Source organism: Callorhinus ursinus, unplaced genomic scaffold (assembly GCF_003265705.2).
Source record: "Callorhinus ursinus isolate GAN/ISIS: 27379988/994484 unplaced genomic scaffold, GSC_fseal_2.0 scaffold12, whole genome shotgun sequence".
Lineage (NCBI taxonomy): Eukaryota > Metazoa > Chordata > Mammalia > Carnivora > Otariidae > Callorhinus > Callorhinus ursinus.
Window position 1 is genome coordinate 67,925,697 of NW_027397074.1, and position 17,262 is coordinate 67,942,958.

The 17,262-nt window shown below is 51.7% G+C and overlaps 1 protein-coding gene across 1 annotated transcript; it reads left to right on the forward strand.

Annotated features, from left to right (window-relative positions):
- Nucleotides 1-345: 345 nt before the first annotated feature.
- LEP (leptin) lies at nt 346-14,733 on the forward strand. Its single transcript, XM_025865688.2, has 3 exons — nt 346-462; nt 10,135-10,306; nt 11,998-14,733. The coding sequence occupies exons 2-3, from the start codon at nt 10,163-10,165 to the stop codon at nt 12,352-12,354; spliced, it is 501 nt and encodes a 166-aa protein (XP_025721473.1). The 5' UTR covers nt 346-462; nt 10,135-10,162; the 3' UTR covers nt 12,355-14,733.
- The last annotated feature ends 2,529 nt before the right edge of the window (nt 14,734-17,262 follow it).

The following is a 17,262-nucleotide window of genomic DNA, read 5'->3' on the forward strand; positions in this document are numbered from 1 at the left end:
AGGCTCCCTCTAGCCCGGGTCCGTCGGGCCGGCCGCCCGGGCCTCGCCGTCGGTGCGCCTCCGCCTCGTCGAGGGCGCGCCGTCCGAGCTCTCAGCGGGCTCAGAGGAGCTCCTCACCGCCACCCTGGCCCCGAGAGGTCGATCCCGGCATCGCGGCAGTGCCGAGAGCCTCGCGCGGGACCGCCAGTACTTGCCGCCCCCGCCAGCCGCCCTCCGGCCTTTCGGGCTGTCCCCGAGGGCAAACACTTAGCTGCCGGCGCCGCGGAGGCCCTCCCTCGAGGCCCCTGCCCCTCCGCCGGCCGGCCGGACGCTGCCCCACGCTGCCCGGCAGGGCGGGGCGGGAGCTGGAGTTTCGGGTGCGCCCGGGCCTGCCAGCCCGTTGCGCAAGTTGTGCTCGGGCGGCTATAAGAGGGACGGGCAGGCATGGAGCCCCGGAGGAATCGCGGTGCCAGCAGCTGCGAGGTAAGGCCCGGGCACGCTCCTTTTTCCTTCTCCGCTGGTCTTTCTTGGCCAGCCACCCCACCCCACCCCACCCCACCCCACCCTGAACGCCGGGGAAACTGAGGCGGGCGAGGGGCAGGACAGACGGCTTGCTTCTGGACTATGGCGGCTTTGTACCAGAGTTCAAACGGGAGGGAAGGCGGCGGGGGAGACCTGGATTCGGGGCCGGGCTGTGCCAGTGCCCACGGAGCAGGAATCTGTGCCATGGAGCCAGCCAGGGTCCCCGGAGACTGTCAGAGCCGCCAGCCCAGCTGCTGAGATGCTTTGGAAATTGCCTTGAGCACATCCCCGAAGATCAGGGTACCCTGTCCCCCTCGGAAGGGGATAGAGTCGGGGGTGCTGGGGGTTCGGGCAGGAGCGTTCGGTTTCTGGGAACTAGCTTTGCGCTGCGGCTAAGAATTGCGGCATCATTTTCCAGTGGGGGTGTTCATCTCTGATGTGTGAATGCAAGGATCTGTATAAGGCCAAAGCCTAGGAACAGGACCACTGTGGGGTAGAGGTGGAGGGAAAATTGTCAGGAAGAACCCAAATATCTCGGAGAAATTCTGCCGAGTCTCACACATCTGGCCTCAAAGCCAAGCAAATTGCCTTCTTGACAATGGAAGAAATTGGGGTTTTCTGAGCTAACAGAGCAGCAGTCGCAGAAAGGCCTACTGCATGTTTCTCACTGTTACCAGCTCTCTTGTCAATACCGCAAATACCCACTGTTGGCAGTTAGGCCCCAGGCAGAGTCTGCCTTCTCTCCGGGCCTGGTTTACATTGCATTGTGGGTGTGGTTGCCTTTACCTTCCCGTTTCTACAGTTGCAAGATGGTGGCATTTTGGAATTGTGAATCCTTAGGTACAGCTAGATCCAAGAGGAGTGGACTGGTTGTCCTTTGAGAATGGCAGTTTTGGAGAGGGTGAGATGATTGATTTCTGCTAGAAGGGTCTTCAGGGTGGGCGGGGCAGAGGGCAGCTACTTGCAGGCACCAACCTAGGAGCACCAGCTCCATGACTCCCTGTTGTAGGAACCGGGAAGTTTGCTCTGTAGCGTTCTGAGGTGGGCAGCAGTCAGCTGGGACTGGTGGGAGAGAGGGTACCCAATCTGTTTCCCACCAGGCTGGTCTACAGAATCATAGTCGCTGCCATTCCCATGTGCCCAGGAGCAGAGATGCCATGCGGATCATTTCTCTCATTTAGGTAGGGGGAGAAGGCAAGAGAAAAACAGTGGATGTTTTTAGGTTCTTCCCTTTTCTAGCAATTGAGGACATTGGGCTGAGGGGAACGTGTCCATGTTGGCCAAAGGAGCGTCCTTCTCATATTTTGTACATCTTATGCCCAAAATAACTCTTCTTGGTATTTGGGGGAAATATTCCACCCCCCCCCATTCCAGGAAATGGCTCCAAGTGCCAAGGACAGAGCCAGGGAGATTGCAATGAATTCCTGCCTTTCAGCCCCAGGCGGATGCCTCTCGTGTCTGAGTGGCCTGTGCAGGGTGTGGAGGTGGCCACTTGGGAGAGCTCTCCTTGCAGAACCCAGGTCATTGTCCCCTGCTCCAGCCTAGATGCCGCCCGTAGGAATGTGGGAGTTGGGGAGAGAGAAGGGGCTTCAGGGAAGTAGAGTCCTTGTGGGGTGTGCATCCTTGAACAGCATGCATGTGATTGCAAGGAAAAGCAAGCCAAATTGTCCTGCAATTGTCCGGTCAATCAGGAGGCTCTGTCCTCCCCAGCAGTAGGATTCTGTGGTAGCAGCTCCATCCCGGCCTGCCAGCCCGGAGCCTTGAAATTCTTCTTTGTCCACACAGTTGTCTCAGAGAAAAAGAAAGAGGTTGTTTTTGCTGGGAAACAACACACCTGATGCCTGGGCTCAGGGAATTCTTTGCGCTTATTCCATGTGTGACAACCGATGTGCCTTCCTTCTCAGCAAACTGCATTTTACAGTCTTTCCTGCCCCGTTTGTCAGCTCCCCCAAACCAGATGCGTGATCCATGTCAATGCTGACATCTCACTGATTTCATTGAAGATCTCATCCCCATCGGTGTGCGCATTGTGTTTGTACCCTGGGGTGCATGGGGCTGGGGAGGAGGGCAAAGGGGGGGGGGGGGGGAAGCCACAGAGAGGAGGGGGAGAGGTCTCTAAGAAGCACAGGAGGCCCAGAGCAAGCAGCTGGAGCCCGGCTGATGAATAGGACTAAGGCAGTGAGCACCTGGGACCACCATCAGGATGGAGCAGACCTGGGGAAGCTGAAAGGAATGGGGACCCACAGGGTGCCGGAGGACACACCTGAGGTGCAGGAAGCCAACCAAGGTCCCTGTTAAAGGGAAATCTGGAAGCCAAAGTGTTTTCTGCCTTCATTAAGAAAGTTTCCCAGGGATTCCGGCTGGGCAAAAGGGAGTTCTACAATGTGACTTTGAGACCGTGGCAGGTGAACCATGATAGAGGTAGGTTAACCTGGTTAGACAATGAAGGTCAGAGATGGGAAACATTTTATTTATTCTTTCAACAAATATTCATGAGTACCTGCTCTGTGCCAGGCCCTTGGGAGATGCTGGAACAAATGGCATGTCCATGCCTCCTGCACCTGGCAGACAGTGCTCATTGATCGAGGCACCCTCCCCTCTGAGGCTGGATGGAGCTTCAGGTTCCTCATCCGCACAGTGTGCCAGGGAGCCGTGGAAAGTTGATCAGAGTTGACACTGGAATTGAAACTTATTTGTTATCCATGATGGGGATCAGATCTAAAGGTGGTTTGTGATGAGTAGGAAGAATGTAACCCCCACACCCCCACTCTGGCTGCTGGTTAAGTGTGTTAACATTTCTCAGACAAGCCTCTTGGTTGCAAAGAAGAGAAAACCACTCATGCTAGCTCAGTGTTTCAAACAATATATTGCAACCAACATTGAAAAAACAGAACTCCTAAGAGTGCAGCACTCATCGTAAGGGTGAGTTTGATTTCTTGACCCTCATTCCTCTTACATGTGTTTATCTATATCTAAAAATATATTCAGAGAGTTGAAACATACTCAAGTGAGTATATGTGGAACAGTATCTCACAGTGGAGGCTAAGGACAGGGAGGACCCAGAACCACCCAGGTCAGGAACCAGAAAGAAGGTCAGGAAGGAGCACAGCCACTGACTGTAACCCACCAGTTACAGGATGAACTCTGGTCTTTCTAGGCTATTCCATGCACATGAGGGCAACCACAGCTACCCTGGAGCTTCTGAGCCCTCAGCAGAGACAAACTGGGCTCTCTGAAGCCCTCCTTTCAATTCCTGGGAGAAATGCTAATTTATGACCTAATCAGGGTTTGGAGGAGGAAGAGATAAGGAAAGGGAGGAGAAGAGTATTCTCGGTCTTTTGCCTACCACTGGGCATGCAGACATGGCCTCCGGGACCACCTGTGTGTGTGTGTGTGTGTGTGTGTGTGTGTGTGTGTGTGTGTGTGCGCGCGCGCACGCGCGCGCGCGCTCAGAATAGGGCAGATCCCCCACGAGGTGGAATCAAGCCTGGGACATTCTAGCTCTCTAGCCTCACACGCTCTACCCTTCTGCCATATTGAATTCTCCTAAACCCACCATAGTTTTCCCCAATTCCACACTGCCGCCTAGGTCTGGAATGCCCTACTTGCCCTCTTGGGGAACTCCTGTCTTTAAGGTCTCAGTTCAAATACTGCCTCGTTTACAAGGCTGTCCTCACCTCCCTAGAGTTACCACCTTCCTCTGTGCTCCCCAGATTCTATGCTCCTTCCCTCATAACCTTGATGGGGTTGTGTTAAAATGAGTTATTTTCGCTTCTGTTTGTTCCACTGGATTCTGAGGAGCTTGAATGACCAAGATCTGGTCTTCCCTGTCTCTATTCATCCTTTGTTTTTTTCCCTGTCCCCAAGTTCCTTCCAACTTGGAATTATGGAGAAAGGAAGGAAAGGAGGAAGCCCGCAGGAGGAATTTCTGCAGGGAGAGGCTTAGACCATCCAAAGCTTTTCCCTCATAATTAACAGCAAATACCACATTATCTGAATTTAATTCATACTAGCACACCGAGGCTTACTGAAGAGGGGAGTATAGAAATCCCAATGGCTGGAGAAGAGAAGAAGGAAGAGAGAAGTGTGTGCTGGGTTCCTGCTAACCTCTGGCACTTTCAACCAGGAGAAGACATGTGATGTTGGACACCTCAAGGCTAGCAGCCTTCACCAGCAAATGCTTCTGTGTCCCTAAGCTCTCCCCACCCTCCGGCTCCCCACCACCACTGCTATCATCAGAAGGCTCTAGGCAGGCCTGACCTTGGCCCAGCAAACCTTTCAGCCTGGATCTGGAGAAGCATCCCCCTATCTTGACAGAGAGGTTCCAGAGGTTCCCCTAGGACCAGAGTGGAGGTGAAGGAGGTCACATCTGGAGGCCACCAGCTTCTTGGGGAAATAGGAGGTGAGCTTGTCTGTGGAGAAGGCAGAGGTGGGGGGCCCCCATAGAAGTGGGGCAGGGTTGGGGAGGGGGGTCAGCTAAGGATGAATAGAGCTGGGGCCAGCATGCAGGCCCCACGTGAACTCAGGGAGTAGGATGTGGTCGGATGGAAGGTGTGGTTATAGGAGCCTCTCCTGCTGGCCTTGGAACTGTTTTCTGTGGTGGTATTTCCTTTTCTAGTGCTGCCCTGGGAGCACTGGTTTTTCTCTTTTCTTCTCCAGTGCACCCATGGCAGGGGATGCAGGTAGAGATGACGGGGGGTGTCAGGGTCTTAATTAAAGGAGAGGGAAGGCAGCAGGAGGCAAAAGCTAGTGAACAGGAGGGCCAGAGGGTGAGGGTGAGCAGAGGGGTGGGGGCAGGGAGCAGCAGAGTGAAGGGGAGGCCTTGGCCAGTGTGCATGCGGCCCATTGGCCACACCTCCCCCGACGGTGCCCATCTCCCTCCCCAGGATCTACTTAAATAATGGGCAGAGAGACACAAAAGAGACAGGATGTTGTATCAACATTTCAGTGGTTCATCTTTTAACCCTCAAAAAATGACAGCTCCTAAATGTTCAAAACCATTTTGGAAACTTTTAGAGAGGAAAGGTTTTGCCGCCTAGGCAGCTGGCTGACAATTGCCTCTCCTCCCTGTTCCTCCCACCTCAGCTCTCTCCATCTGGGCACTCCTGGGTCTACATCTGCAGCCCTGTTTTTCTGAATGTGACTGCCAATCCCAACTGTCAGCTGGATGGGTCCACCTGAGGTCCCACCAGTTGCAAACAGCAAATCAGAGGCATTGCAACGCCCTCCCTGTGCCTCTGCCAATTTCCATCTCTATCCTTCTTGTCACCTGGGCTGAAAGCATTAGCCTGGGAACAGTCAGAGCTCCTCACTTCCGCAAAAGAAACCTAGCCTCCCTATGTGGTACTCGGGGCCCAATCCCACCCTACCTCCTGGCCCATCAACCCCATGCCGGCTGTGAGCCCCCGTGTCCTGAGTTCACAGGTATTTTTCAGCCTCTGAGCCCTCGGCTGGACTGCTCCTCTCCTCCATCTTCACAAACCCAATTCCTCCTGATTTTTACGGCCCTTATCAAATGCCACCTCCTCCAAGACACCTCCTCGATTCCTTAGCTGGAAATAGTGGTGATAACAGCTCCTGTGTATTGGGGTTGGCCATAGGCCAAGCAAAGAGCTAGCGCTTTATATACATTACCTCATTTCATCCACAGAACAGCCTCAGGTGGGAATTAGTTTGTATCATTCCCATTTTATAGCTAAGAACAATGGTCTGAGAGAGTTTGGCAGACTTGTCCAAGGTCCTGTACTCCAACTCAGGCAGAGTTCTGCTGAACTCCCGAGTTCATAATTTTACACACGTCTCCCTCCTGTGAATTACCCTGGGCATGCTGTCTGTTTAAACATCCCTCCTAAAAAAAAAAAAAAAAAAAAAGCAAAAAAACTTTTACATTCTTCCTGGAGTTAGAGCTAATTATGTAAACTGGTTGTTCAAGAGCACAGTTTTGTTCTTTAGTTTTATCTCTAAGAAATAATATATGTTAATAGTTGACAACATTAAATACTGTGGTATCTTCCCTGGGCTTTGGGGAAACCCAGCCGTCTTCATCCCCATCCCTCCCTAGTCCTGATGCCCACCTTCCTGTGGTTCCATGTCCTTTTTGTCTTTGTACCTGGCCCATGGTGGGCGATCAATACACGTCAGCTGTCAACCATCTGCTATCCACTGAGTAACCATTACGTGTCAGGGGCTGTGCTTAGTGAAGTTGTTGTTGCTGTCTTGAATTATCCCTGCCCTCTCTAGTCCCTAAACTCTGCTCTTACCGGCCATCTGCACCACCTTCTTGGGCCACAGCCAGTCCCCACCCAGGTACTGACACTCAGGGGAACCCAGGAACACTTGACATCCACTCTGTCCTGATGCCCATGTCCAGGTGTATGAATCAGCTAGCATTAAGTTTGGTTGCATTTAGCAGAGACCCCAAATAACAGTGGCTTAACCGAGACAGAGGATATGTCTCACACGTGCAGCACAAGTCCAGGCATGGGCAGTCTGAGGCCAGTATGTCACCTCAGCTCCCCATTCCACCATTTGTAAGGTGAGGCTCTCCTCCTCATGATTCAAGATGGCGCCAGAGCCCTGGCTACTGCGTCCGCAATCCAGGCATGGGATGGAGGGAGGGATGTAAGAGGAAAAGGCAAAGGCACACAACCCAAGAGCTGCCACACAGCACCCATGCTGATATTTAATTGGCCACGCTTTAGTAGCATAGCCAAACCTAGTTGGGGGAAGCTGAGAAGTGTAGTACTTATTCTGGATGGCACATCACCATCTAAACTTGGATATTCTATTACTGGGGAAGAAGGGAAGAATAGATATTGGAGATAACTAGCAGCCTCTATTAAAAGGATTCGGTGTGTTGATGTATTTGTGTGTGTGCATATGCTGTGTGTTATGTATGTGAGCACACATGTTCTGTTGCATACGTTGGTGGGCCATGTTCTCTCCACCACTTTGATCTCAGATGGACTTGTTATGGGTTATCTACGGAGCTCCCCTAAATCTGGCTCCTCCTCTTAGGCAACTTTAGCTGCAGCTTCTCAATTCCACATTTCAAGGAACTACAGTGTATTTTCTGTATCCACTGAAGCATATTATCAGTGGTGATAGAGGGGCTTGTAAAACTGTTTTCCCATTCAGGTCTTACAAGGTGGCCATTATGCGAGAGTGACTATGACCAGAGTTAATCTGGTAATAAGTTCTCCCGGGAAGGAGGGTGTCATTACACTAGAATCCTAGAAATCTTGTGCTGCAGGGGGAGCACTCAGAAATGCCAGGGACCCTGTGGAGATGGCCCAGGGGAGGCAACGGGCCAAATGCTAGATTCGGGGTTGGCTACAGGCAGTGGTAGCCCAGGGTTTCAGGCCCTGCCCAGTAATCACACAATTCTCAGATGGCTGACCCCTCCCCCCACCCACCCACCCTTCGGTGCACACACGCGCAATACGCCGGGGCTTGACAGGTCCATCCCATTTGCCCTTTTCAACCAGGTGGTGTTATTTGTTCCATTTTACTCACGGGCACGGATGCTGTAGGGAAGTTAAGTATTTGCCCAGGGGCTCACTGACACCCTGGGACCGAACCACTATACCTTCCACCTTTGCTAGGGTTTCATGGAACCATACTGGGGATTAGCGCTATTTAACTCCGTCCCACAAACATTTGGTGGAAATGTTTACTCATGTAATCAGGAGTTAATAGAGGGAGCTTTGACTTTTTAAGAGAGAAAGCAAACACAGAAACACCTGAAGTGCCCCCTCCTGAATTACTCGGGATTTTTCATATTCAAAGTTGATACGGGGGTACAATCTCATAGCTTCATCCTAGAGCAGGGTGTTTGTTTCCAAGGACCGTGGTCCGAGGTGGTACCTTGGTTGAGCATTGGGGTGGTTTGTAATTTGGGGCTCTCCTCAAAGGCTGGGGAAACTGTGGGGTGGGGAGAAAGCACCCCAGCATCTCTGGGTTAAGCAGAACCCTGACTCAGCCACTCACCTGTTTGACTTTGAGCAAGTTAGTGCATCTTCTCGACCCTCGGTTTCCTCCTTCTATAAAATTCAGATTAAAAGCATACCTTTGATCGAGCATGATAAATAATATATAAACAGACCGTTTATTTCTATTATATTGCCAGAATATGAATCATACTAATATTGCCACCTGTGGATAGAAAATGTATTATGTGTTGTTATCAAGACCCAGATGAGGCAGAACATAAAAAACAGGGATTAACTTTTTTGCCTTTTCCGGAACCTTCATGCTAATATTTACTTGCATTTGATTATCATTTCAGGCTCATGCATACAACATGGATCACAGTCTCGCATACATTTAACCGTATTACCTTTTGTCTTATGTATCTCATTAAAACTTTGCTGCTTACTCAAGGATCTGCATATTATTAATATTAGAATTCATTGTTCCATGACTTTGAAAGTGTCAGTCATTCTGGATGAACATGTTATATAGTCTCTCCTGCCTCCATGCCTTTATTTTATTTTTTTAAAGATTTTATTTATTTATTTATTTGTCAGAGAGAGCACACAAGCAGGGGGAGCAGCTGAGGGAGAGGAAGAAGCAGGCTCCCCGCTGAGCAAGGAGCCCGATGCGGGGCTCGATCCCAGGAGCCTGGGATCATGACCTGAGCTGGAGGCAGATGCTTAACCGACCGAGCCACCCAGGCGCCCCTGCCTCCATTCCTTTAAACCAGCTGTTTTCTGGCCACTTGTGGCAACCACTTTCCATTCTTACTAATGCCTACTGGGTCTTTAATACCCAGCTCAGGTGATACCTCTTCGAGGGATCCCCTTTTGTACTCCCGTGGTATCTTGCACTCATCCTTCTCGAAAAGTTTGCTCTTCCTGTATTGGAATGGCCTGCAGACCTGTTTATCTCTCCTATGAAAGCATAAGCAACTCACGAGTAGAGAACACCTGTTGTTCACGATTGTATCCTTGGTTGCCCGGCTCTGTATCTGACACATTAACAGACCTTCCACCAGGGCTGGGTGCATTCAGGCTCCCGGTGGGAGAGAAAGGAAGTAATAAAGCCAGTGATAAATGCCATCACAGAGGCATCAGCGGCCGCCATGGGAGAGTAATGGAGAGGACAGGTAACATCATCTCTAGTAATAAGGATAATAATAGAGTACATTTCACAACACCTTTAAAGCTCTTGCACGTGCATTGTTTCATTTGATTCTCATAAAAGTCAAGAGATAGGTATATTGCAGGAGATGCGGGTGGGGTTTTTAGTGGTTATGTGATATGCTTTGTGTCAGGCCGCTATTAAATGGCTGGGTTCAGACCAGACTTTAAAAGCCCATTCTCTTCTTCCCAGCATGCAATAAAGTCCCGTCATCACCACGACGTCCATTTGCTCCTGCCTTGGCTTACTGCTCTGTGGTCCATCCCACACCACTTCGTAGATTAATTGCTCGGGCCCTGCCTCCCCGAGGAAATGCATTTCATTAATGTAATTCTAGATAACAAATTGTCTCTGACACTGAGGGGATGATTGCTATGGCAGAAGGCAAGTTTCAATTTTACACACATCAGATAATGTGGTTAGTAACAGGGCGTCTGGGTGTTTTCTCTGAGATACCAGCGACTTGCTATGTGTGGCTCCTTCTGTTTTCAGGCCCAAGAAGCACATCCTGGGAAGAAAGATGCGTTGCGGACCCCTGTGCCAATTCCTGTGGCTTTGGCCCTATCTGTGGTATATTGAAGCTGTGCCCATCCAAAAAGTGCAGGATGACACCAAAACCCTCATCAAGACGATTGTCACCAGGATCAATGACATTTCACACACGGTAGGGAGGGTCTGAGAAGACAAAATAGAGCTGTGACCAGCCTATGGGGAAACCAGGACCTCAGACGTTAGCCAAGGCCTGTGCAGCCCCATGTAGGGGCCATGGCAGCCTTGGTTCCTCCCTCCTGCACGAGCAGAGCTGCCTTTCCTCTTCCTCTCCCCTCTGCCTCCCACGTCCTCCCTCTCCTTCCTCTCTGATGGGAATCCTAGTGCCTAGGACCAGAGGGAGCCATAAAGCTCCTGTGTCCCACTGGCAGATGACCAGAACCCCAGCTGCATCCCCTCTGGGCCTCTGTCACATCGCTTGAATGCGCTTATCATTGGACATTCTTTTTTTTTTTTTTTTAAGATTTTATTTATTTATTTGAGAGAGAGAGAGCAGAGCTAGAGAGAGCACAAGTGGGAGGCGGAGAGGCAGAGGGAGAAGCAGGCTTCCCGCTGATCAGGGAGCCCGATGCGGGGCTCGATCCCAGGACCCTGGGATCCTGACCTGAGCCGAAGGCAGACACTTAACCGACTGAGCCACCCAGGCGCCCCGCATTGGGCATTCTTCCTAGCTGAACTCTGGCCTTGTGAAGCTTCTCCCTGTTACTGCAAGTCCTGGGGTCCACAGGCCTAGACCTTCAGCCATTTCCCAGATGAGGGCTGTATTTGGAATTAGGAAGACCGAATGTGAATCTTCACACTTCTGTTCTCTCTGTAAAATCTTAAGCTAGTTCCTCAGTGTCTTGAAGCCTTGGTTTCCGCAGCTAGATAGTGGGACTATCATAAGGGATTTCACAAGGTTGTTATGAGATTCAATTAGATAAAGCAAGTGATCCACCTGCCCCCCCCCGGCCCCCAACAGAGCCAGAACACAGCATGCCCTCATTAAAGGTTTTTAGCTGTGGTTTTTGGTAGCCCCGAGTCTTAAAAGCCTGCTTGCTCCCCCAGCATGGAGCAATCTAGAAACTTCCACATCTCCTGCCTGCTATGCATGTCTGACAGTGGCCTTGGGTAGCCAGGGAGAAGTTAGGTGGCCAGAAGCAGGGACAGCTCAGAACTAGATAGAGTTTTGGGCATTTTATAGAGAGAAACCCAGGAGTCTCCTTGCTTTCACGGGGCCACTCAGGATAGATCCAGAGTGTCCCAGCTGAGAGTGAGTGTCACAGGCAGTGGGGAAAGGGAGAGCCCCTCCTGTTAACCAGCGTTACTGGAGCCAAAGAGTGAGGTGGGACACTTTTGGCGGGGCGGGGGGGGGGGGGCGTCCAGCCTTGATCCCTGAGGGGTGGGAGGCCTTGGAGAACCTGACTGGGAGGGAGGAGTCCTCTGGCGGGTGGAAGCGGGGGAGGATGGCTGGGGGAGGGGCGCTTCAGGAGGACCTCAGTGCCTGGGGAAGAGACTTAACTAAGTAGAAATCGGGCCCCATGGCTGGTTCCACAGCAGAGGCCATTTAGAGGAGGGAACAACCTGCGAAGATCAGTCTGGAAGGGGAGGGCAGGGTGATTTGGGAAGGGCAGGAAGACAGAAGTCCAGGAGACCAGCTTGCAAGCTTGGCAGCCCCGGAGCCCAAGAAACAAGGGCCTGGGCCAGGGTGGTGAGTGGGACCAGAGGAAAGTAAGAGAGCGGACCTCCACCCTCACGGGAGACGCCGAGGCCTTGCAGAACCGACTTCTCTGAGATCCTGCTCTCCCTTTTCCTCTCTCCCGGCAGGCTGTCTCCTCCAAACAGAGGGTTGCTGGTCTAGACTTCATTCCTGGGCTCCACCCGGTCCTGAGTCTGTCCGGGATGGACCAGACGTTGGCCATCTACCAACAGATCCTCGCCAGTCTGCATTCCAGAAATGTGGGCCAAATATCTAACGACCTGGAGAACCTCCGGGACCTTCTCCACCTGCTGGCCTCCTCCAAGACCTGCCCCTTGCCCCGGGCCAGGGGCCTGGAGAGCTTTGAGAGCCTGGGCAGTGTCCTAGAAGGCTCACTGTACTCCACGGAGGTGGTGGCCCTGAGCAGGCTGCAGGCAGCCCTCCAGGACATGCTTCGGCAGCTGGACCTCAGCCCTGGGTGCTGAGGCCTCAAAGGCCTCTCTTCCCAAAGTCGAGGAGAGAGCCCTGGGCTTCTGGGTGTCTCCAGGAGCGAGCCTGTGTGGGTGTCCTTTATCCAGACCCCGGGCCATTTCTCTCTCACACCTCGGCACCACTTTTCCAAAGGCATAAGCCTCCAAGGCACGAAACCAAAGATAGAATGCATGATTCCATGCTCACCAGGAAGGGGGACCCATCCGGCAAACAGTGAACTGGATCTGGGGTTCTCACGAGAGTCTTCCTTCCTGTGCCACCTCCCCGCTCACTGCATGCTTCAGCGTGACCTGGGGTGATTTCAGGAGGCACCCGCCAAGCCTTTGGACCATCAAGTGAGGTTCTGTCTGAGAATTCTGGGAGCACTGTGAAGGCTACATCCACATGGCTGCAAACTCCCAGCAACACATTATTTATTATGCCTTTCATTCTGGATGGACTGGAGGCAAGACATCAGCTTTTCCAGGCTCTTTGGGGCTGGCCAGGGCCAGGGATGCTCGTTCCAATCCCTTCGATGGGCCTGGCTGAGGCAAACCCATTTCTAGTGACTTGAAGGCTCTCGAGTTAGTTCTTTGGTAACTGACTTTGTTTCTACTGTGACAGATGTGAAATTACAGTGTTTGCAATGGCATTGCCCTGAGCGGATCTCCAAGGACCAGGTTATTTCAAAATAAAAGATGAATTTTGTCATCTGAGATGTATGGATGTGTGCACCTAGAGGTGGGGAATGTGTTAGCAGAAAGGGGAAGGATCCAGAATTTGTTTTCTGAATTACATTTGTGCAATGGGCTCTTCGGATGGGGGAGGGGGTCATTTTCTCATCTCTGCAACCACTTAGTGTGGTTTTCATGAAAAGATGACCCCTTCAAGGGGTTGTGGGGGGTTTTGCCAGCCATCCGTGGAGGCGGCAGACACTGAAGACTGTTTATTGGGGCAGTTGTGAGCCCTGGCTTCTCCAGTTGCTGGAGAGAGGTCTTTCTTATCGGGGAGTGAGGATCCCTCTCTGGAGACAGCGATCCCCAGAGCAGGGGTCCTTGGTATGGACCTTGGAATGGTCTGGGGATGATCCCACACTGGATTTATAAGCAGTAGCCCTACTTGGGATGTGCCTGCCAAATTGTGGTTCTTATCTGACTGGCTCACCCAAAACAAGACCATGTTTCCCACTCATTTGGGGTGGATTTTTATTCCAGTGGGAAGGTCTGTGGGCTTTAGTGGATGGATGGTCCCAAGACCTGGACCAGCACTGCTGAGTGCCAGACCGCCAGGCCAGGCCTCCAGGAGTGCCCTTCCCACTAGAGGCCATGTTTGGGGGGATGAACAAGGAGGCTTGGGTTTTCCACCATCCTGCCACTGTGGTGAGGCCATCACACTCTAGGTGGTGGATCTGTCCAAGGAAATTTGAATCAAAGCTGTCAACTTTGAGACTGAGCACCTACTTTGTGCTCAGCCCTGATTGGTGCTATGGGCTAGAGAAGCTCACCAAGTACACGTTAAAATCCAGTCTAACCCTCAGGGACCTTGCATTGTAGATGGTCAAAACTCCACACACCAGCATGCAAAGGCTGGCCTTTCCCCATGGCAACGGGGCAGCCGAACCAGCCGAACCAGCAACCTCCTCAGCAGGCGGGAAATGCTGAGCTGAGGGTGGCGGTGCTCAGGGGCCCACAGGCTAACCCTGCTTGCACTTGGTAGCATTTTTGCTTTGCGGGACACGGCAGCATTTATTACCGTGTAGCCACATCCCTTTGAAGCAGCGTAGCTGACAGTTTAAAAATGAGAACATGACCTAAGACCGTAACAGCAGACAGGTCGCAGGGCCAAGACTAGATTCAGGCCCTCTGACTCCCAGAGTGTCCCTGGACCCAGGTAATGCTCCCCGGAGATGCCAATAGCATTGGGCAGGGGAGACCAAGAAGGCTTGCTGGGAGAGAGGAGTTGGAAGTGATTTTGCGGGAGGCAAGGGATGTGAATTGTCTGGAGGGAGGAGGCTGTTTTGTTGGTGCTGAGACACCGGGGTGAAGGTATGTGCAGCCAGTTACAAAGAAAGGCAGACAAAGGAAAGACAGGAGGGAAAGGGACATGCTGAAGAGGCCGTCAGTGGCAAAGAAGTTTGATATTGAAAGGGGTAAGAATCGAAAGTTCTAGAACAGAGAGATTCATGAGATGGGCAGAGTCAGACCCGCTCAAGAATAGGATCTAGGTAATCATTACCACCCAGTCAGGCTGGGATCTTTTAAGCCTTTCACTCACCAAAACCTGGCACCACGGCTCATTCTCAGAGTGTGAAAATTCTAAAATGTAAACGATTGTCTTTTTTTGTAACTTAAAAAAATTTTTGTTGTTGTTAAAAAAAATCCAAATAAATTAACTTTGCCCCTTGGTCTTTGTTTTCTGTCACCCTTTCTGCAGGGGCATTAGAAGAGCTATTTGTGTGTGACAGGGCAAGGCCTGGCTGGCCTCCACCCCTCACTGGGGTCAGCTCTGCCCAGGTTTAGCCACAGCCGGCCACCAGTTAATCAGGCTGAAGGATTCCCCCAAAGCACTGAGCTGGCAAAAGGAGCACATTCAGCACCAGAGTCAGTGTGGGTCTGCAAATCAGCCTTGAGAAGCACCAAATTATTTTTTAAACAAAAAAAAGTAACAACAACAAAAACCCGCAAGCAAACAATCAACAACATGCAGCCCAACAGCAGACCCAACCAGGGGCACAGACTCTCGAAAAGACAAGACTTATCCTGTTGCAGGCACAGAGCACAATCATCTCTGTGGTGCAGTTAGAACCTGACAGTTTCCGCCCAAGTTCTGGGGAGGACTGGGGGCAGGGCGCGGGGGCAGGGGGGTTGTCCATCAAGCAGTCACTTCCGTGGGCGATTTCAAAGTATAGTTGACAGCTGCTAACCCATTCCTAAGTACTGGTTTAAGTGGTGGAGGAAAGGGAGACCGAGCTCCTGAAGAAGGGGAAGCCGCAGAGGGCTGGGGGGCAGGGGGAGATTTGTCAGCTATGGCTGAAACAACCTAAGCGGGTCACTTGGCAGCTCAGGGAAGTGGCTGGACTCCGTACCAGTCAAGATTTCTTTAGCTGCAAGAGACAGAAATCCGATGCAAACCAACTTAAGTAAAAAAAGAGAGAATTTTTGGTCCACATTGCTGAAAAGTCCAGGCCATGGTCCTTCTCTTACAAGACTTTCTTTGCACTCACCCCCCAAGGACCTAGAAAGGTGCCCGTGCCCTGACCCACCCCAGTCTCTGCCAGCCTGAGATGGGTAACAGGGCTCAGGGACGATGTATTTGCCCTTAGTGGCCGTCTGGGACCATTTGAGATGTCTTATTTCCAAGCAGTCACAAGCCTTAGAAGCCCCCTGCCCCCACCATCCCTAAGTGGCTCTGGAAGTCAGCCCACAGTAACAGGGGTCTCGGAGCAGAGGCCTGAAAATGCCATTCCCTGCTCTGTGAGGTGACTGCCAGGGTCACAGTGGAAGGGCATGTTCTTCAAGTTATCCTTCCAGAACCTTTTCCATCCTTGGGCACTCTCTTGCTCTCCCCTGAGGCACTACTCACATCTCCCAAATAGCTGGCAGACTCTGGCGGCAGCATCTGACCATGTTCAACCTCCAAAGGCAGGACTTTTGCAGCGTCTAGGGAGAAAAAAGTCAGGTCAAGCCAGCAGAATATTTCAGAAGACCCCATCCCAGATTTCTGCAGGACATGACCAAAAAAATTTTACCCTACTTTCCCAAAAACAACATGGAGTGACTCATTCCAGGCTTGTACCAACAGAATCTGAGTCTGGTGCTCTCTGACCAGCTGATCCACCCAGGTTAAGCTCACTGGCATATTGACATCCTCAGCCCTCCCGGGTCCTTGCTCCGAGAACACTCAGACCTGAAGATGGGAGAGCCAAGGATGTAAAGAAGGTAACGGAGCTTCCATGCCCAGCCCTCATCTCCAACCCCAGCTCACAGCGTAGAGGATGCTTAACCCTTAGGTGAGTTATTTAACCACTCTGAGCCTCAGTTTGTCATCTGTACAATGGGAATATAATAGCCCCTTCATCAGGAGTCTTTAGAAGATTAGATAATAAAATATTTAGGAAGCTATTAGCCCAGTGACTGATATACAAAAAAGCAGTCAATAAATGATGTTGTTGTTATTGGTACTAAAGAGCCAGAGAAGCAAAAGGAGTGAGACTTGCTGTACCAGACAACCCTCCTTGAGAGAGCCACAGCTGTGGTATGGATGCCTGTTCACGGGGCTCCCTGCACCTCTCCCTTTGGCTCCTTAGGAAGCCTCTCAGCCCACACGGGGCAGCCAGAAGGGGTGGGGGAAGGGGAAGGCCCCAGAGGAGCAAATCTCAACCAGTGGAGAATGGGGGTCTGTGGATAAATGGCCCCGCCTCCCACTCTCCACGGGGGCAATTCTAAAGTGCATTCTGTAGGACTGAGCCCTGGGTGCCCACTGCCGTCACATCCATGGGGCACTCCTGACTGGCTTTTCCTCCTTCTCATTCCCACTCTCCCTGCTCCTCACTCCTGCTTCCTAGGGTCACCTTCCAAATACACCTCCTTACCAGAACCTTTGTGTCTGGTGCTGCTCATGGAAGAACACAGAGTGAGACAACTGCAAAGCAAGTGGAGATGGATTTGGATGCTGAACCGTGAAGCCAGATTCTAGAGAGGGGTAGGTACCACACACCCAAACTCAGAGAACCATCCCTAAGAGCCAGGCCTAAGAGAGAAAAGAAGAGAGCTCCCAAGGAGAAAGGAAGTCCACTTCAGGAAAGCTTGACATGGGAAGGAGAGCAGGACAGGAAGAGGGATCTACTAAATGGAAGAACGACAAGATTAGGAAGGAAGGAAGGAAGGAAGGAAGGAAGGAAGGAAGGAAGGAAGGAAGGAAGG

Excerpts from the sequence above, each read along its gene's own strand:
- LEP (XM_025865688.2), top strand. The coding sequence starts at position 10,163 with ATGCGTTGCGGACCCCTGTGCCAATTCCTGTGGCTTTGGCCCTATCTG. Across the intron at positions 10,307-11,997 it reads TCAATGACATTTCACACACG|GCTGTCTCCTCCAAACAGAG; the intron begins GTAGGGAGGGTC and ends CTCTCCCGGCAG.